General features: G+C 43.5%; 1 protein-coding gene across 1 annotated transcript; it reads right to left on the bottom strand.

Annotated features, from left to right (window-relative positions):
• Nucleotides 1-2,279: 2,279 nt before the first annotated feature.
• On the bottom strand, nt 2,280-20,011 carry LOC139286742 (ceramide kinase-like). The gene is made up of 14 exons (XM_070907644.1): nt 19,876-20,011; nt 17,136-17,174; nt 14,754-14,894; nt 14,349-14,471; nt 7,421-7,546; nt 7,268-7,334; nt 6,934-7,079; nt 6,439-6,513; nt 5,130-5,282; nt 4,670-4,775; nt 4,372-4,451; nt 3,495-3,700; nt 3,099-3,316; nt 2,280-2,991 (listed from the first exon to the last, which is right to left on the bottom strand). Exons 1-14 carry the CDS (start codon nt 20,009-20,011, stop codon nt 2,904-2,906), a joined length of 1,704 nt encoding a protein of 567 aa, XP_070763745.1. The 3' UTR covers nt 2,280-2,903.
• Between the last annotated feature and the right edge of the window lie 655 nt (nt 20,012-20,666).

Genomic DNA, 20,666 nt, shown 5'->3' on the forward strand with positions numbered 1-20,666 from the left:
GCAACCTCACTATGAGTAATATTAGTAAAGAACATGAAAAATAACATTACAGATGCTGCTGCTACATGCAGATTGTAATAACCCTGTGGACACAGTGAGCAGCGGCTACAGAGACAGTTAACATCAGGCTACGACATGCTCAGAGCTGTCCACGGTGAATGTTTAAAATTCAAAATATATTGTTTTTTTGTGAGCAGGCGGTTGAATATCAACACTGGACTTCACAGAGCAGCTTCTTTCAACAAAACCTCAAATCAATAATACGAACTTTCCACTAAAACAATAAATTTCCTAACTGGGTTTTGAATCTAACAAGTGAAATAATGTGCATTTTTTACATTAAGATGGTTTCACTTAAACACAACCAGTTTTCTTTTTGGATTCAGTGGAGAAAAGTTGTAGTTGCAAAAGTTTGTGGATAAACCTTTAAAAAAAATATGGCCAAAGGTTCTTGGAGAGCCCAGTCCATTCCCTTTATTGCAGCGATTCCCACCTTTTTGGCTTGTGACCCCGTAAAACAAGGCTATGTCTACCTACGACCCCTCGACACGGGTTGCAAATATCTATTTGTTGTGTTCAGATGAGATTGAATTTTAATTGTTACGACATAAACTTATGCAACAATTCACAATCTGCGAGGCTGCACTTAGACACAGTGGTGCTTTGAGCTAAATGCTAACAGACCATGCTAATGCGCTAATGTTTATCCCTAAAATGTTCCCTATCTTAGTTCAGTGTGTTAACGTGCTACAGCTGAGGCTGATGGGAATGTCATTAGCTTTGTAGGTATTTGGTCATAAACCAAAGTGCTGGACAAACTGAAACAAACTTTTGACCCGACGGTGGAACCACATGAAAAGAGGGGAACAGGATACCAAATATCATGGCAAACCATTCAGTAGTTGTTGAGACATTTCAGTGCCACGTCGCCAGGATGGTTGAAAAGTAAACAGGTTTTCAGAAATATGTTTGTTTGTGTTTTTACTTTCCAATCCTCAGATGTATTTTGCGACCTTTTGGGGGTGGGGGTCCCGAGCTCCAGGTTGGGAACCACTTCTTTAGGGTTCTTCTGTTGTATGTGGCTCTTATTTGATTTGTGGAAGGTTCTGATGATTATCTCGAGGTTTTCAGAAACAAAATTTACCCGACAGACGAGTTCAGAACATCAAGTCACACTGAGAGTAAATTGAAGTTACAGCTACAATGATTTGCTTTGTGTCTTGCGTTTGCTCCGACTGAGTTCATTTGCATATCGAACAGAAATAGAAGATTAAAAACATTCACATGCGCGCTGCTCAGCCACGACCAGCTTGACTGACAACATTTTCTTGACTAAAAACTAAAATTTGTCATAGTTTTTTGCCTAAATTGCTGGGAATTAAAATATGTAAAAATACAATTTCATAGTTATGATTGAGCTCAGGTCTTCCTGAGAGACATGGAGGACAGGAGATAACTCTAATGGACCTGTCTGAGAAGAAGAAAGTGAAAGAAACCTTCCCACAGCTGAAGAACAGAGACCATGAGAGGAAAGTTTGACCGTGGAAAATAAATCTTTTCTCTGTAAGTACTGACCATGTGAGGGGGATTTACTTTCTACTCCTCATGAATGTGAATCAACTCCTGACCCCTAATGATCATGTGACCCTGGGAATGACTGGCAGGTGTCTGGCATTCTTAAAACATGTAACAGACCATTGTTGAGTATTTAAAATGATCAAGACTATTTAAAAAGTGCAAACTAGCTAACATTTATGTAACAATTTCTAATCTATTTATATGCCGAATAAATAGAAAAACTCCGGTCTTATCTGCTGCAGGGCTGCAGTTGAAACAAGTCCGAGTCAAAACATCTACAAGTCAGAAACAAGTCAGCGATAATACAAAAAGACTCGACTACAGTAGTAGTCAACAGACTATTTGCATCAAGTCAAAGCAGTTTCACTTTCAAGTCCAAATAGGGGTTGAATCGACGTCAAAATGGGGTCAAGTCCGAGTCAAGAGCCCTAATAGCCGACTGACAGCAGCCTCTTCAGTCTGAACTCGGTCGACACAAAAGTCTATAGGACGTGAGACTGGTGGCCGACACCGAGACAAATCCAAGTCAAAACACCCACAAGACCAAGAGAAGTCCAATTACCTTACATATGCCTGACATAGACAAGTCAGAATCTGGACAGGTCTGAGTCCAAACACTCACATGTCAAGTCCAGGTCAAAGCAAACGACCGGATTTGAGATTAAAACCAGACTTGAGTACCACAGCCCATTCTGTGACACATGAGGAAACGTTTTGGACAACAAAGAAGAGCAAGAGTCTATGTTGTTTTGACATTTTCCACCTACAGCAGCTTTTGTCTGTTTACACATTTTGTTACTGTAACAGGCAACATTTGTAACCTCAAGGTAACCAGATCACCAAGTCATCATCTGAGGATTATGGTGAAAAACATAAGATCAAACAGGGCAGGTCTTAGTTTCAGGACTGGAGTTCAATATCTAAAATAAATCAGGTGCCAGACACCCGGCAACCATTAAACTGTTAACATCAAAAACACGAACAGCGTCACCCAGAGCAAATCTAAAAGCTGAGGGTGAAGTCTTACTCTCCGGGTCAATAACTTAAACTTCTAAAAACAGCTGCAAGTTTTCAGGGAACAGATGTGAAGCTGTTCAGGATGTTTTAAGGAAACTGCACCTCACTTCCCGTCTGTGAGAAGTGAATAATTATGGACTTTCAGACCCACAAAGTTAAGTTTTGTGTTTCTGTCTGTACTGTTGATCTTCGTTGAGTGACAGCAACAACTCGCTGGTGGCAGCAGCAGTGACGTAGGCTGGAAACAGAGTGACGACTCCAGTGTCTGACAGGGAATGATGGTGGTGTAGCGCTACAGGAGTGTGGGTCTATATTGCACAGGGGTTGGTGAGATCCTCGAACACCGTTGGTTCTTCAATCCCTCGTGCAAACAGCTTGATCAACTGGCAGTACACTCTGGGAAAAAAACAAACAAAGGAGACAGTGTTTTTTAGGATTGAATTGAACCTGGGTTAAAATATTTGACAATAGCAAAGTAAGAAACTCCCAGAGGGTCGTGGTACCTGACGTCAATGGCCGTGTGGGTTAGGATCTCGCCATCGCAGTTCCAGCTGCTGTAGGCGGGGGCACAGCCGCAAGCCGGGTGGTCTCGGCAGATCTGGCTGAAGATCTGGTGTTTGTTCTCCCGCAGGTCCAGCTCCAGGTCCGAGTCGCTCTGGCAGTGACGCGGTGTGAAGCGGAAACGTCGCACCCGATGGACCTCAACAAAGTTCAGGTCAAACTGGTCAAGAAAGAACGAGGGAAGAAGAAGGAGACAGTGAGGAAGGTCTGGAGGAAAGCAGGTGTAACTGTACCAGCTGTTTGGGATCTGGATCAAACCAGAGCGTTTCATTTGTCCAAATCTGAACTTTTTTTATGATTATGCGGAAAGACCATAAACCAGAACACTGATTTATTACCTGGTCGTCTTTGCTGGTGTGTCGGAGGAGGTGTCTGAGGAAGTCAAAGCGGGAACATTTTCGGACTAGGATGAGGTCGGTGGTGCCGTCGGCCAGGTGAGCAGCAGGTGAGAGGCCTTTAGGACTGCGAGGACAAGCACAGCTCATACTGGCAGCGTTTATAGCCAGGAACTTCCCTCGGATTGTCCTCCACTTGCTGTCACTCTCTGGAACCAAAACCCCATAAAGACAGATTTGAGCTTTCTTGCTGTTGCTGCTGCTGCTAAACCTTCACCACGGCAGGTTATTAATATCCTGAATAAAAGTTTAAAAAGTTGAGGTTCAAAGTTTATTCTTGACCTTAAAAAGCGATTTTACCTCCAGAACAGCTAAATGTACCTTGAGGTGAGATTGTTTGGTCAATTGCGGTTTCCAAGGTCAAGAATGAACTTGGAACTTAATTTATAAGCCAACCTGGACATTTTGAAGACGTCCTTTAAGTGCACACAAACTCATTCTGCAGATGAAAATCATGGGATATGACTGAAAGCTCCAGAACAGCTACTAAATGGATGGATGTTAACGTAAGATTACTTTGTCAACTTTAAGATGATATTGTATGCACGGTAGGTCTTTTCATGTTCACCTGTTTTAGTTTCTTGCGTACAGGACTATCCTGTGGCGTTCCCCAGGGCTCAATTCACGAACCACTTTTATTTTGTAAGGTCTATTTTTATCACTTTTGATGAAACCAGGCAAGGGGGAAACCCCTGCTGCCAGTCTTTGTGACTTATTGTCTTTTCAGTAAAAAATCATTAGATTGACAAGATATCAAGTCCAAAGACGGTTCAGTAATTTCCTGTTTTGGAAGCTTCGGATGAGGATTTGTTGGACTCACCGCTCTCTGATGCTTCATCCATCTCGTACCTCTCAGCTCTCTCTGAAAGTAGCTGCCTGTTGTGCTGACAAACCACACAGCTGGAAATTTACACACACACCAATGTTATTTAAAAAAAAGGCATAAAACAATAATCAGATCACGTAACCAGAACTCTTTTAGCTACTAAACTCAACTGTTAGATCACCTGAACCCAACTGTTTTAGCTGTGTTAGCCAACTTATACCAGACTTTTTCTTTTTGTGTTATCTTTTTTTTTATTTAAACAGGGTTCACATCTATATAGTATCTCTCTCACCCGGATCGACACTTGGTGGCGTCCCGTGGAGTTCCAATGATGCCTCTAGCTGGCAGGTAGGACACTGTTCCTTCATAGTAATGATGAGTCAGGAACATCTTCACACCTGCAGGAGTCAGAGCAGAAATGGATGGGACGACTAAGGACTACTCTCATCCTCATCATCAGTACACAGTCTGTCCTACACCCTTGACGATATGAGAACTGATCTGAATGAATAAATGTCTCGAGATCCTGGATGGACTTTCAGCTTGTTTCTGTTCTATCTGCCTCAGTACTTCCGTTTGTAGCTGTAGTTGTATCTGTCTGATGATGGAAGCGTGTGTTGTCGAGATGTTTTTTTTCTTCAGCTTCAGGAAGCTTCAGCCACTAAAACAACAGCAGCTGATTAAATTCCCAGTATCATAACTAACATCACCGATTCCCCCCGAAAACATCTCAACATGTGTTGTATTTCTACCTGAGAGGTCATATCTGGCCGGTCCCATCCATCTCTTCCTCTCACTGTCAGTCAGCACGTCGCCATAGAAACCGTATCCCAGCAGGGAGACAGAGTATCGCAGGAACGTGTTGTTGTGGTGAACAGAGCACACATCCATCGGCTGCGAGTCTCCTGAACACATACATGAACACACACAATCAACATACTAACCTGGAATCATTTCATTAGATTAGATTCAAATCTTTGTTTTTAAGAAACAATTAAAAAACTAGACCTGCAACAAGGTAAACCGGGGTCTAATCACCCAATACAGTATTTACCACATAGGGAAACTAGAGGTATTGCTAAATAAGGCTCAAACAGGTTGTTTGACACACGTTTGTACATGTGGTCATGCTTAGAGAGTGTCCTGTGCATGTTCAACAGTAGATGGCAGCATGAGACCATGCACAGCAAAGTAATGTACGTCAATGGATTTACATTAAATGTGTGTTGGAGGACAAACTGGATATATGGATAGAAAAAAAATGTTGGATTCACACCATATCTGGTGTAATGTGGAGAATCTATTGGTGAGATGTTTTTTCCAAAATGGCAAAAATGACACTGTATAATCAAAGTCATACGAATATTAAACATCTATATTAAACACATTAATCTATTTAAAACATCATTATTTAAAAAAAAATGTTTTTTTCATCTCTTGAGTTAAAAAAAGAAAAAGGGCTGCAGTTGGTTGAGATTATTTTCGTTATTTATTAATCCTCTGATTATTTTCTCATTTCTTTGATGAATCATTTGGTCTATAAAGCACCTGAAAACAGTGAAAGTGTGAATCCAAGGTGACGTCTTCTTACAGGAAGATGGGAAAAGCAGCACATTCTCACATTTGATAACAGGAAGCCGGCTAATTATATTTAATATTTGAGCCGGTTTAATATTTTTGCATGAAAAATGACTTAAAACTACTTTCTGTTGATCAACTAATCGTTGCAGTTCTAAATCTGAGTTTTGCATATGAGGTGAAATTGCTAAAACTGTTTTAAAAAGGACATAACTTACACCAGTAGATGCAGCTCTTTGTGAGAAACGTATGGATATCTAACATATATAACTTATGATGAACACGGGTCATTTTATTTTTACTAGAGGAGGTCCTTCTATGACTTTCACGAGTCTTTTTACAAATAAGCTGTTAAATCTCATCACTGCAGGACAAAACATCATGCTTTTAGATTTTATTCACACGTGTGTCCTGTGTATAACATGTTAAAGAACCTGTCTGATTCATATTATAGTTGATGTGTAGTGAGACTATGTGACTGACCCACAATGATGTGCAGTGCAGAGGTCACGGGGTCGTTGGTGCCCACAGTGGCGAAGCAGATACAGTCTGTTGAACCTGAAACAAACAAACAGATGATAGTTAACAGAACACAACACAGACTATGATGGAGGTCCAGTTGTCCTCATTGACTCATTAACTACTACAAGAAGGACACAAACAAACAAACTGAGAAACAAGCCCACCGACAGTACCTGCATTTATACCCTGGTGACAGACAGTCCTGCTCTCTGATTGGCTGTCAGCTGTCTATTAAAATCATTTCAGTATTCACCTCAACTTCATTACTTCACTCAAGGATCCCTGGAGCCTCCTACAGGCCCTCTACACCCTAAAACCTAAGCAGGGACCAAAGGAACCATCTCAAGGATCTCTTCAACCTCGACACATCGTTGCTACACTGAAGGATGGAGGCAACCTACATTTTAATCCAATCAACCAAAAATATAAAAATATAAGCATTATTTTTTTTCTGACCTGCAGGAATGATTCCAATGCGAAGCGAGCAGGGAAGCAGCGCTTCATCCGGACAGTTTGGATCCACCCCGCCGTCTATCTGTGTCCTCCAGATCAGCCCATGGATGATCTCACTGAACATGCCGTCGCCTCCGACACACACCACCCTGAGCCGGGGTCGAAGGGAAATGTTATGCAGGAGCATAGAAAAGTGAAACAGAAACAATCAATTTGTTTACTGTCACTCAAAGTGTAAAACACAAGACAGCAGCCTGACAGGTGTGATCTCTGTGGTGCTTTTATTTTGGCGGTTGCACTGTTTTCTTTACATGTAATAATTAATCTGAACTCTCACCCATCAAACTTCTTCAGCTCTGCCTCCCTCCTCAGGTGATCCCTTGCATAATTGGCATGCTCCGTCACTATAACAACAAACACACATGTGCTTTACATGTAAATCCCTGACACAGGAAGTCCACGAACAGGAAGTGGGTGATGCGTGACGTACCAATGACGTGCGTGGAGACGCCTGCCAGGGCGAACAGTGGGGCGACCTTCTGCTCGTAGATGCGTTTGCCCTGCCGCTTCCCGCTGTACGGGTTGATGTAGACAAGCAGGTGTTTGGGTCTGCTGGCTGTAGACAACAACAACGGTGTTACCGACAGTTTCTGTCAACAGTCATGTGTGTGTGTTAATCAGAATGTGTGAGTCAGAGTGTGTGAGTCACAGTTAGTCAGAGTCAGAGTGTGTGAGTCAGAGTGTGTGAGTCAGAATGTGTGAGTCAGAATGTGTGAGTCAAAGTGTGTGAGTCAGAGTGTGTGAGTCAGAGTGTGTGTCAGAGTCAGAGTGTGTGTCAGAGTGTGTGAGTCAGAATGTGTGAGTCAGAGTGTGTGTCAGAGTCAGAGTGTGTGTCAGAGTGTGTGAGTCAGAATGTGTGAGTCAGAGTGTGTCAGAGTCAGAGTGTGTCAGAGTCAGAGTGTGTGAGTCAGAGTGTGTCAGAGTCAGAGTGTGTGTCAGAGTCAGAGTGTGTGAGTCAGAGAGTGTGTCAGAGTCAGAGTGTGTGAGTCAGAGTGTGTCAGAGTCAGAGTGTGTGAGTCAGAGTGTGTGAGTCAGAGTGTGTCAGAGTCAGAGTGTGAGTCAGAGTGTGTTAGTCAGAGTGTGTCAGAGTCAGAGTGTGTCAGAGTGTGTGAGTCAGAGTGTGTGAGTCAGAGTCAGAGTGTGTGTCAGAGTCAGAGTGTGTGAGTCAGAGTGTGTGTCAGAGTCAGAGTGTGTCAGAGTGTGTCAGAGTCAGAGTGTGTGAGTCAGAGTGTGTGAGTCAGAGTGTGTCAGAGTCAGAGTGTGTCAGAGTGTGTGAGTCAGAGTGTGTGAGTCAGAGTCAGAGTGTGTGTCAGAGTCAGAGTGTGTGAGTCAGAGTGTGTGTCAGAGTCAGAGTGTGTGAGTCAGAGTGTGTGAGTCAGAGTGTGTTAGTCAGAGTCAGAGTGTGTGAGTCAGAGTGTGTGTCTGAGTCAGAGTGTGTGAGTCAGAGTGTTTGAGTCAGAATATGTGAGTCAGAATGTGTGTCAGAGTCAGAGTGTGTCAGAGTCAGAGAGTGTGTCAGAGTCAGAGTGTGTGAGTCAGAGTGTGTGAGTCAGAGTGTGTCCCAGAGTCAGAGTGTGTGTCAGAGTCAGAGTGTGTGAGTCAGAGTGTGTCAGAGTCAGAGTGTGTCAGAGTCAGAGTGTGTGAGTCAGAGTGTGTCAGAGTCAGAGTGTGTGAGTCAGAGTCAGAGTGTGTGAGTCAGAGTCAGAATGTGTGAGTCAGAGTGTTTGAGTCAGAATGTGTGAGTCAGAGTCAGAGTGTGTGAGTCAGAGTGTGTGAGTCAGAGTCAGAGTGTGTGAGTCAGAGTGTGTGAGTCAGAGTGTGTGAGTCAGAATGTGTGAGTCAGAATGTGTTAGTCAGAGTCAGAGTGTGTGAGTCAGAGTGTGTGAGTCAGAGTCAGAGTGTGTGAGTCAGAGTGTGTGAGTCAGAGTGTGTGAGTCAGAATGTGTGAGTCAGAATGTGTTAGTCAGAGTCAGAGTGTGTGAGTCAGAGTGTGTGAGTCAGAGTCAGAGTGTGTGAGTCAGAGTCAGAGTGTGTGAGTCAGAGTGTGTGAGTCAGAGTCAGAGTGTGTGAGTCAGAGTGTGTGAGTCAGAGTCAGAGTGTGTCAGAGTCAGAGTGTGTCAGAGTCAGAGTGTGTGTCAGAGTCAGAGTGTGTGAGTCAGAATGTGTGAGTCAGAGTCAGAGTGTGTGAGTCAGAGTGTGTGAGTCAGAGTCAGAGTGTGTGAGTCAGAGTGTGTGAGTCAGAATGTGTGAGTCAGAGTGTGTCAGAGTCAGAGTGTGAGTCAGAGTGTGTTAGTCAGAGTGTGTGAGTCAGAGTGTGTCAGAGTCAGAGTGTGTGAGTCAGAGTGTGTTAGTCAGAGTGTGTGAGTCAGAGTCAGAGTGTGTGAGTCAGAGTGTTTGAGTCAGAGTGTGTCAGAGTCAGAGTGTGTGAGTCAGAGTGTGTCAGAGTCAGTGTGTGTCATAGTCAGAGTGTGTGAGTCAGAGTGTGTCAGAGTCAGAGTGTGTGAGTCAGAGTGTGTCAGAGTCAGAGTGTGTCAGAGTCAGAGTGTGTGTCAGAGTCAGAGTGTGTGAGTCAGAATGTGTGAGTCAGAGTCAGAGTGTGTGAGTCAGAGTGTGTGAGTCAGAGTCAGAGTGTGTGAGTCAGAGTCAGAATGTGTGAGTCAGAGTGTTTGAGTCAGAATGTGTGAGTCAGAGTCAGAGTGTGTGAGTCAGAGTGTGTGAGTCAGAGTCAGAGTGTGTGAGTCAGAGTGTGTGAGTCAGAGTGTGTGAGTCAGAATGTGTGAGTCAGAGTCAGAGTGTTAGTCAGAGTCAGAGTGTGTCAGAGTCAGAGTGTGTCAGAGTCAGAGTGTGTCAGAGTCAGAGTGTGTTAGTCAGAGTGTGTGAGTCAGAGTCAGAGTGTGTGAGTCAGAGTGTTTGAGTCAGAATATGTGAGTCAGAGTGTGTCAGAGTCAGAGTGTGTGAGTCAGAGTGTGTCAGAGTCAGAGTGTGTGAGTCAGAATGTGTGAGTCAGAGTCAGAGTGTGTCAGAGTCAGAGTGTGTCAGAGTCAGAGTGTGTGTCAGAGTCAGAGTGTGTGAGTCAGAATGTGTGAGTCAGAGTCAGAGTGTGTCAGAGTCAGAGTGTGAGTCAGAGTCAGAGTGTGTGAGTCAGAGTGTGTGAGTCAGAGTCAGAGTGTGTGAGTCAGAGTCAGAGTGTGTGAGTCAGAGTCAGAATGTGTGAGTCAGAGTGTTTGAGTCAGAATGTGTGAGTCAGAGTCAGAGTGTGTGAGTCAGAGTGTGTGAGTCAGAATGTGTGTCAGAGTCAGTGTGTCAGAGTCAGAGTGTGTGTCAGAGTGTGTGAGTCAGAATGTGTGAGTCAGAGTGTGTGAGTCAGAGTGTGTGTCAGAGTCAGAGTGTGTGAGTCAGAGTGTGTGTCAGAGTCAGAGTGTGTGAGTCAAGGAGTGTGTCAGAGTCAGAGTGTGTGAGTCAGAGTGTGTGAGTCAGAGTCAGAGTGTGTCAGAGTCAGAGTGTGTCAGAGTCAGAGTGTGTGTCAGAGTCAGAGTGTGTGAGTCAGAATGTGTGAGTCAGAGTCAGAGTGTGTGAGTCAGAGTGTGTGAGTCAGAATGTGTGAGTCAGAGTGTGTCAGAGTCAGAGTGTGAGTCAGAGTGTGTTAGTCAGAGTGTGTGAGTCAGAGTGTGTCAGAGTCAGAGTGTGTGAGTCAGAGTCAGAATGTGTGAGTCAGAGTGTTTGAGTCAGAATGTGTGAGTCAGAGTCAGAGTGTGTGAGTCAGAGTGTGTGAGTCAGAATGTGTGTCAGAGTCAGTGTGTCAGAGTCAGAGTGTGTGTCAGAGTGTGTGAGTCAGAATGTGTGAGTCAGAGTGTGTGAGTCAGAGTGTGTGTCAGAGTCAGAGTGTGTGAGTCAGAGTGTGTGTCAGAGTCAGAGTGTGTGAGTCAGAGAGTGTGTCAGAGTCAGAGTGTGTGAGTCAGAGTGTGTGAGTCAGAGTCAGAGTGTGTCAGAGTCAGAGTGTGTCAGAGTCAGAGTGTGTGTCAGAGTCAGAGTGTGTGAGTCAGAATGTGTGAGTCAGAGTCAGAGTGTGTGAGTCAGAGTGTGTGAGTCAGAATGTGTGAGTCAGAGTGTGTCAGAGTCAGAGTGTGAGTCAGAGTGTGTTAGTCAGAGTGTGTGAGTCAGAGTGTGTCAGAGTCAGAGTGTGTGAGTCAGAGTGTGTTAGTCAGAGTGTGTGAGTCAGAGTCAAAGTGTGTGAGTCAGAGTGTTTGAGTCAGAGTGTGTCAGAGTCAGAGTGTGTGAGTCAGAGTGTGTCAGAGTCAGTGTGTGTCATAGTCAGAGTGTGTGAGTCAGAGTGTGTCAGAGTCAGAGTGTGTGAGTCAGAATGTGTGAGTCAGAGTCAGAGTGTGTGTCAGAGTCAGAGTGTGTGAGTCAGAATGTGTGAGTCAGAGTCAGAGTGTGTGAGTCAGAGTGTGTGAGTCAGAGTCAGAGTGTGTGAGTCAGAGTCAGAATGTGTGAGTCAGAGTGTTTGAGTCAGAATGTGTGAGTCAGAGTCAGAGTGTGTGAGTCAGAGTGTGTGAGTCAGAGTCAGAGTGTGTGAGTCAGAGTGTGTGAGTCAGAGTGTGTGAGTCAGAATGTGTGAGTCAGAGTCAGAGTGTGTGAGTCAGAGTGTGTGAGTCAGAATGTGTTAGTCAGAGTCAGAGTGTGTGAGTCAGAGTGTGTGAGTCAGAGTCAGAGTGTGTGAGTCAGAGTCAGAGTGTGTGAGTCAGAGTGTGTGAGTCAGAATGTGTGAGTCAGAGTCAGAGTGTGTGAGTCAGAGTGTGTGAGTCAGAGTCAGAGTGTGTCAGAGTCAGAGTGTGTCAGAGTCAGAGTGTGTGTCAGAGTCAGAGTGTGTGAGTCAGAATGTGTGAGTCAGAGTCAGAGTGTGTGAGTCAGAGTGTGTGAGTCAGAGTCAGAGTGTGTGAGTCAGAGTGTGTGAGTCAGAATGTGTGAGTCAGAGTGTGTCAGAGTCAGAGTGTGAGTCAGAGTGTGTTAGTCAGAGTGTGTGAGTCAGAGTGTGTCAGAGTCAGAGTGTGTGAGTCAGAGTGTGTTAGTCAGAGTGTGTGAGTCAGAGTCAGAGTGTGTGAGTCAGAGTGTTTGAGTCAGAGTGTGTCAGAGTCAGAGTGTGTGAGTCAGAGTGTGTCAGAGTCAGTGTGTGTCATAGTCAGAGTGTGTGAGTCAGAGTGTGTCAGAGTCAGAGTGTGTGAGTCAGAATGTGTGAGTCAGAGTGTGTCAGAGTCAGAGTGTGTCAGAGTCAGAGTGTGTGTCAGAGTCAGAGTGTGTGAGTCAGAATGTGTGAGTCAGAGTCAGAGTGTGTGAGTCAGAGTGTGTGAGTCAGAGTCAGAGTGTGTGAGTCAGAGTGTGTGAGTCAGAGTGTGTGAGTCAGAATGTGTGAGTCAGAGTCAGAGTGTGTGAGTCAGAGTGTGTGAGTCAGAATGTGTTAGTCAGAGTCAGAGTGTGTGAGTCAGAGTGTGTGAGTCAGAGTCAGAGTGTGTGAGTCAGAGTGTGTGAGTCAGAGTGTTTGAGTCAGAATGTGTGAGTCAGAGTGTGTGTCAGAGTCAGAGTGTTTGAGTCAGAGTGTGTGAGTCAGAGTGTGTCAGAGTCAGAGTGTGTGAGTCAGAATGTGTGAGTCAGAGTGTTTGAGTCAGAGTGTGTGAGTCAGAGTGTGTGAGTCAGAGTGTGTGAGTCAGAGTGTGTGAGTCAGAGTGTTTGAGTCAGAATGTGTGAGTCAGAGTGTTTGAGTCAGAGTGTGTGAGTCAGAGTGTGTCAGAGTCAGAGTGTGTGAGTCAGAATGTGTGAGTCAGAGTGTGTCAGAGTCAGAGTGTTTGAGTCAGAGTGTGTGAGTCAGAGTCAGAGTGTGTGAGTCAGAATGTGTGAGTCAGAGTGTTTGAGTCAGAATGTGTGAGTCAGAGTGTGTGTCAGAGTCAGAGTGTGTGAGTCAGAATGTGTGAGTCAGAGTGTGTGAGTCAGAGTGTTTGAGTCAGAATGTGTGAGTCAGAGTGTGTGAGTCAGAATGTGTGAGTCAGAGTGTGTGAGTCAGAGTGTTTGAGTCAGAATGTGTGAGTCAGAGTGTGTGAGTCAGAGTGTGTGAGTCAGAGTGTTTGAGTCAGAATGTGTGAGTCAGAGTGTGTGAGTCAGAATGTGTGTCAGAGTGTGTGTCAGAGTCAGAGTGTGTCAGAGTCAGAGTGTGTGAGTCAGAATATGTGAGTCAGAATGTGTGTCAGAGTCAGAATGTGTGTCAGAGTCAGAGTGTGTCAGAGTCAGAGTGTGTCAGAGTCAGAGTGTGTGAGTCAGAATGTGTGAGTCAGAGTGTGTGAGTCAGAGTGTGTCAGAGTCAGAGTCAGAGTGTGTGAGTCAGAGTGTGTCAGAGTCAGAGTGTGTGAGTCAGAGTGTGTCAGAGTCAGAGTGTGTGAGTCAGAGTGTGTGAGTCAGAGTGTGTCAGAGTCAGAGTCAGAGTGTGTGAGTCAGAGTGTGTCAGAGTCAGAGTGTGTGAGTCAGAGTGTGTCAGAGTCAGAGTGTGTGAGTCAGAGTGTGTCAGAGTCAGAGTGTGTGAGTCAGAGTGTGTGAGTCAGAGTGTGTCAGAGTCAGAGTGTGTCAGAGTCAGAGTGTGTGAGTCAGAGTGTGTCAGAGTCAGAGTGTGTGAGTCAGAGTGTGTCAGAGTCAGAGTGTGTGAGTCAGAGTGTGTAAGTCAGAGTGTGTCAGAGTCAGAGTGTGTGAGTCAGAGTGTGTGAGTCAGAGTGTGTGAGACAGAGTGTGTGAGTCAGAGTGTGTCAGAGTCAGAGTCAGAGTGTGTGAGTCAGAGTGTGTCAGAGTCAGAGTGTGTGAGTCAGAGTGTGTGAGTCAGAGTGTGTCAGAGTCAGAGTGTGTGAGTCAGAGTGTGTCAGAGTCAGAGTGTGTGAGTCAGAGTGTGTGAGACAGAGTGTGTCAGAGTCAGAGTGTGTGAGTCAGAGTGTGTGAGTCAGAGTGTGTCAGAGTCAGAGTGTGTGAGTCAGAGTGTGTGAGACAGAGTGTGTGAGTCAGAGTGTGTCAGAGTCAGAGTCAGAGTGTGTCAGAGTCAGAGTGTGTGAGTCAGAGTGTGTCAGAGTCAGAGTCAGAGTGTGTCAGAGTCAGAGTGTGTGAGTCAGAGTGTGTAAGTCAGAGTGTGTCAGAGTCAGAGTGTGTGAGTCAGAGTGTGTCAGAGTCAGAGTCAGAGTGTGTGAGTCAGAGTGTGTCAGAGTCAGAGTGTGTCAGAGTCAGAGTGTGTGAGACAGAGTGTGTTAGAGTGTGTTAGTCAGAGTGTGTGAGTCAGAGTCAGAGTGTGTGAGTCAGAGTGTGAGTCAGAGTGTGTGAGTATAAACTCGTACTGATAGCGGCGAGCTGCTCTCTGATGCTGCTGACCCAGCGTTGACACAGCGCCTCCTCTGGACACGTGAAGGTGACCTCAGCACACCGCCAGCGGCGCTGCTGACACCTCTCCACGTACAACACTGAAACACAACAGACACAAGTCAAAACTGATCGTTTTATAATTGATCATTTGATGATTTGTGAGGGAATAAATTCCAGATCATAAATTGTTTTGATCAGCTGCTTCACATTAAAAACCTTCTGCCCGTGGAGTCGATCCACGGAGAGAACACACAGCTGTGTTTCCAGGTGTGTTTACTTTGCTTTCAAATATTTTTTATTTATTTTTCAAATAGTTTCCAGATGTTTTTTTGAAGTGTGTTTTCAGGTGTGTTTCCAGATGTGTTTCCAGGTGTGTTTACCTGTGAAGGCCTGCCTGCAGTCCTTTTCTTCTCTCTCTCTGATCTTTTTCCAGCTGCCATCGTCTCTTCTTCTGCTGCAGTTCTCTTCCTCTTCCTCTCTGACAGAGATGATCTCTGACACTGACACGCTGCGACACACACCTGACCACACACACACACACACACACACACACACACACACACACACACACAAAGATGTAGTTGTTTGTACATCAGGTATCTCGGAGCCTCTCTGCAGCACATGAATGCACCATCAGACAGCTCGTTGACAGTTTCAGGAACGACGTCACTGCACCCAAATAAAACCTCATATGATGCAGAAAGTTTCACATGATGTTTAAAGAAATGAACTGAAACCAACGGCCGACAGCAAAAGAAGAAATCAATGTAGAACCAACACAAGAAAAGGATTCAAAGTGGACTGAGTGAGGAATGTCTGCGCGATATTCTTGGGTGTCACAGAGAACTGAAGTGAAACCAGAACTTCCAGGTTCTTCCAGGTTCTTCCAGGTCTACAATATGACCTCCTGACGATACCTCTGACCTACTTTCAGGCTGAATGCAGCCTGAAACCCTCCGGCAGTTCTTTGATTTCTCCAGGTCAGAGACTAAAAACCAGAGAGGTCAATGAGGAGTCTGAATGCACATTTTGGATTTTGATTAATCATTTTTTTCTTAATTCAATCTTCAATTTTCTTTTATTTTCATTTCCTAGATTTTATTGTGTTCATTCATATTCATAAATACTTCATGTCACACTGATCTTGCTTGGTTTTATGTCTTTTATAAAACACTTTGTGAGTCAGAAAATGGTAAAATAGAAAACTGATTTCAGTTTTGAAATTCATTTACCTGGTTATTATATTACCATTTGCTAAAGAACATCATTTACATTAAACATTTTAATGTTTACAGGCTTTTAATTCTCACAAACATAATTTATGTGAACAGTCTATATATTTAATATAAATCAACTTAATAAAATGAAGGCGACTCACAGTCTACTTCAGTAATCGATAAAATCCACACTAAACTACACTGGGAACTGGTTTACAACTCTTCACTGATGCAAAAAACAAACATTTATCTAACATTCAAATCTACATGTTACTAACTGACCACCTGATGCCCTCGGTTACCTGTCGATCACATGATTCTCATATCAGTGTCACACGCTCACAGATGTTTGACTGAACACGTTACATAATGGTAACCCTGAGGGAGGACGGGCGAAACTCTGCCGTACAGATCATCTTTCAGAGATAATATCTTGCTGCCGTTTCCACGGAGACGACCAGAGGAAACCTGAGAAACATGAGACGTAGCGAGGACACCTGAACCGAGACGCTGCGGTGCTGTGACGACATCAAGCATCATCACTTTCATCATCATCACTGCTGTTCTGTTTGCACCTGAAGGCACCGCTGAGGCTGAATCAGGTCTCAGGTGAAGGGAAGCTTGTAGAAAGCCAGTGGGCTGCAAACGTGTATTTTATTGAATGCTATATTTTCCAAATTATTATATTATATATTATTATATTTTTACCCTTTCATAAACTAAATGAGTAATTGTTTCAAGGAAATAATAACTAATATTAAATATCAAACCAAACCAACTACAACTTGTAGGTTTCTGACAGCTTGACTCAGCAGAAAGAGGACAAACTGTAAAAACTGGTGGTTTTAGGGGGAGTTACATGCTGGAGGTGTGCTAAGCTAGGCTAACTGCTTCTTGACTCCAGCTGCGTACTTAACCCACAGACATGAGGTTGATATCCATCTGAAAGCCTCATTCTCAGACACAAAGAGAACATTTGATGTAACAGGATGTTTCTGAAAGCAGCAGCTCATTAATCTACAAACTGAACAAACTACAGCAGAGTTACTCAAACTATTCAGCCCAACTACACATCAAACACTGAACCAGGAGCAGCGAGGAGGACAGCATGTTTCTGCTGGATTTGATGTTGATGGAAAACAGCACCAAAACTTTCTACACACTTTCTACTTCTCTGAAAACATGAGTTTTATTCCAAAATGTGATTTTTGGTGACTTTTTTTGGTCTAATGAAATCAAGAATAATTAATGAAACAAAAAACAAATGGTAGTAGTTTGACAGAAGTCTGGAATTTGAAGAGTAAGTCCAGTTTATTTCTTAGGGTTTTTAAGATTGATGAAAACCAGAAAGTGAATATCTTTGTTTAAAAATGATTTTGCATCATTTTGGAACATAACTGCAGGTTCAGTTTGGGAACACACAAACAGAGTTCATATCTCAGCCATCAAACACAGAAACATGTTCTAACAGCAGCACCACAACCACTAAACCTGCAGTCAGCAGGTTTGGGTGCCCCACTGCATTGTGGGAGCAAAATCTCCTACCTGAGTCTCGTCGACGAGGGAACAAAGGAACACAAAACCCTGCAGGAGAACCACACAGTTACCAAACACTCCACAGAGCAGGTTCACCCAAGAGAAACCCCTAAACCAGAGTCAACTGTGGTGGACCTCCACAGTCCGGAGTCCCAAAACTAACAAATGGTAGTAAATCATGTGAGTAAAAAAATAATACAGTTATAATAATTAAAATAAAATAGTTTTATATATTTCTTTTAATCAGTTGATAAAATAAACGTTGCTACTCACTTTACTTTATAGCTCAGCTTAGTTTTCCTATTTCGGTGGATCAATCCCTGACAATACTAGAAGCACCACTGGATATCACAGAATCACATAACGCACAAAGCCTTATTAACATACACAATCATTAGAAAAGGAGCTGCTGTAAAACAGTGAATCATTTTTCTGAGCATCACAAACACCCAAAATTACTCTTTCTATTTTCAGAATTCTCTGTTTGAAGTCACACTCGCAGCTGAATGAAGCACCCTTCATGAAGGAGTAGGGTATAAATACAGCTGCAAGCTTCGGGACGAACTTCCCTTCTCTCGTAACTTTTCACAACCATGGTTTCGTGTAGACTAACAATTCAATTGTGTAGATGAAGCCTACATTCTTGTAATTTGACTGTGATGTGATAAAAACTGTTTGTCCTCATTTTGTCTGTTATTCTTTTTTTCCTGGAGGGCAGAGGGCTGCACATGCAGTTACAATATCAAATGTCTATCTTACTTTGAGCAGTTTACGTTGCACAGAACTCAATTTAGATGCGTCATCCATGACGAACGCAACACGGCGTTGCACACGGTCAGAAAGTCAGTCACTCCCCAGTAATTCATTATTTTATAATTACAATTATATATATTATATATGCTCTCAACCAGCTGGAGAAGGACTGTAGTGAGCATGCTCTATGGGCCCAAAAAAAGACTCACAGGCTTTTCAGCATCCCAGTGAGCATCTTTCATAGGAATGAACAGGGCGCCATCTTTTCTGATGGTAATGTCATTAGTTTTGCAGGTATAAAGTGAAATTTTGACCTGATGAAAAGTTAAGGGATAACCAAAGTGATCATCTGTACAGCTATACAAAGACCACGGCAAAAACTAGGTTTGAGGTCATTTAAAACCAGTGTCTTCATTACTTAGTTTGACCACCAGAGAGCACTGACAATTGTATTTTTACAGAGCATGTTTCCTGATCACAAGAAAAAAACAAAACAAATATAAGTCTGTGTGTTTATATGTATATATACTGTATATAGTCATGTTCACTGTGCAATTAATGCCATACGTCTTCATTGATATGTCGTTTTAAACTTAGTACACACCCAGCAGGTTGTCACCATGACAAAGCTATGTGGATGATAAACATCTGGACTGCGATCAGCTGACACACTGAATCAGAGGAGACAGGAAGGAGCCCACACCAAACACTGTCAGAGTTACTTCAGGTTCCTGCAGCAAAAGCCTTATTCATGTTCACGGTGTGAGCTGATTGACAGTTCTGGATCATGAACACTAAGGTACAAGCCCACGGACACAAAAACTGAGGGAAATAAGTCGACTACAACTCCCAAAATGCATTTCAGTAATCCAACATCCAATCACAGAGCTTCAGATCCTGTTGTTCCTGCAAAGTGTAATCTTTCTCTGTAGAAGCATTCAGCGGTGTAAATAAGGTCACTGATTCTGATTCTGGATCATTCATCAAAACACCTTCAAAGCACTTCTTTTATCACCAGCTCTACAGATAAATGAACTTTTCTCCATCCCTGGACGAGCTACTGTGAACCTAAACATGGAGCCTCAACATAACACAGAACCACAGAGGGCATCCCGAAAGAAAACAAAGAACATAAAGCATTCAATGTAAAACAACTGAAGAAAAAACTCCTTTAAAAGGTTGAACCCCCTGAAACTACTACCAGCACCAGAGCCACTGACCACAGTCCATAATAATACATAATCATTTATTAGTTTATTTATATTTTGTAATAATAATCTGAATCTGCCAAGTAACCAGTAACTAATGTTGTCAAATGAATGTAGTAGAGTAAAAAGTACAAATATTTGCCTCTGAACTGTAGCATAAAAGCAGCATAAAATGGAAATACTTGGTTACATCGCACCACTGCCCAGTAAGCAGTTAATGTCAGAGAAACAGAGGACAATCCAAAGCATGACAATCAGTAACCTCCTAAATATCATTAACATTTTCAGTTAGAGAATATAACAGGGTTTGCCAAAGACCCCCACATCACTGAATCCACCCCAGCTGTGACAAGTATTTCAAATTATGTCGTTTAGTCCTTCAAGCACATTTTATTTCCTCAATTTCTCCATATTTGCGTGTGTGTAGAATATCGTAAAAAATGTATGAGGTTTGGTGTGTATTGTTCCTCCCCCTGCCTGCAGCCTCAGTGTGACCTCCACATACTGAGTGTCAGACTGGATGTTGTGTGTTATGTAACCGGATATATAATGTCTCACTTATTACAGTTCGGACTACATTATGTTCTGCTCTGTACATTAGTGTATGTTATCTACAGGTCCAAACATGTCCAACATGTCCTCTGTATGTCCTCTCTGTTCTTTGTTTATCTCACAGGATGTCGCGGTGTGTTTAAGGCCGACACACACACACACACACACACACAGACACAAAGACAGACAAAGAGAGAGATAAAGATATAGACACAGACAGATTATGCGGGTCTTACTGGGTCTGAACGGGTGGTACACCGGGCTGGAGATCCGTCTCTTCCAGGTGAGGAAGGACCGGCTCAGGCTCACATCGTACGCGGCGTTTCTGACGCGGAGCTCGGACAGCAGCAGCAGCCTGCCCGGCCTCTCCATCTGCGCCTGTCCGTCCTTCTCCTCTGCTCCGTCCTTCAGCCGGCTGAGGAGGCACAGTGACAGTCCGGGTACGGTTAACTCTGCCCGGGCATGTTCTCTCTGTATGTTCGGAGAGGCTCCAACTCCCGAAAATAAACAAGTATAGCGGAAACAGTAAAGGTGAGTCTGTGTAACGGATTTCAGCTCGGGATGTTTTTTTGTGACAGATAGCGGTTTCTTACCGGAAGTGGGAGGGGCCTGGTGGTGCGTTCAAATAGTGCCAGAAAAACTCTACTATTGAGTTTCAATATTCACCTTTGTACTCATCGTTTTATTTGGGTTTTTTTTTAACACAAGTGCGGTAATGGAGCATGGCATGTGGGACCAGGTCAGAGTGAGTGGCCAGCCACAAAGGTGAGTGTGTTTTAAAACTGACTGGATATATACAGTGATGCTAAAGGTTGTACACACCCTGACTGAATTTGGAACTTTAGCTGATAATTCATGCTTTTATTCATAATGGACAGCTGAAGGTAGATGATAATTAATAATGTGTCTAAGAACTTATAACAAGACCAATACAATAGTATATAATAAGTTATTCTGAAAAAAATGTTTCTGTATAAAGAATCTGAAAACGTCTTCTTTCTATATTTTACAATTACGGAGTCACACA

This window comes from Enoplosus armatus, chromosome 6 (assembly GCF_043641665.1).
Source record: "Enoplosus armatus isolate fEnoArm2 chromosome 6, fEnoArm2.hap1, whole genome shotgun sequence".
Classification (NCBI taxonomy): Eukaryota; Metazoa; Chordata; class Actinopteri; order Centrarchiformes; family Enoplosidae; genus Enoplosus; species Enoplosus armatus.

What these genes read in the sequence shown, in the direction of transcription:
- LOC139286742 (XM_070907644.1), bottom strand. Translation starts at nt 20,011, where the DNA reads ATGGAGAGGCCGGGCAGGCTGCTGCTGCTGTCCGAGCTCCGCGTCAGA. An exon ending in TGCACTGCACATCATTGTGG is followed by an intron (nt 5,283 to 6,438) that starts GTCAGTCACATA and finishes GTATGTGTTCAG; the next exon opens with GAGACTCGCAGCCGATGGAT. An exon ending in CACACGGCCATTGACGTCAG is followed by an intron (nt 2,992 to 3,098) that starts GTACCACGACCC and finishes TTTTTTTCCCAG; the next exon opens with AGTGTACTGCCAGTTGATCA.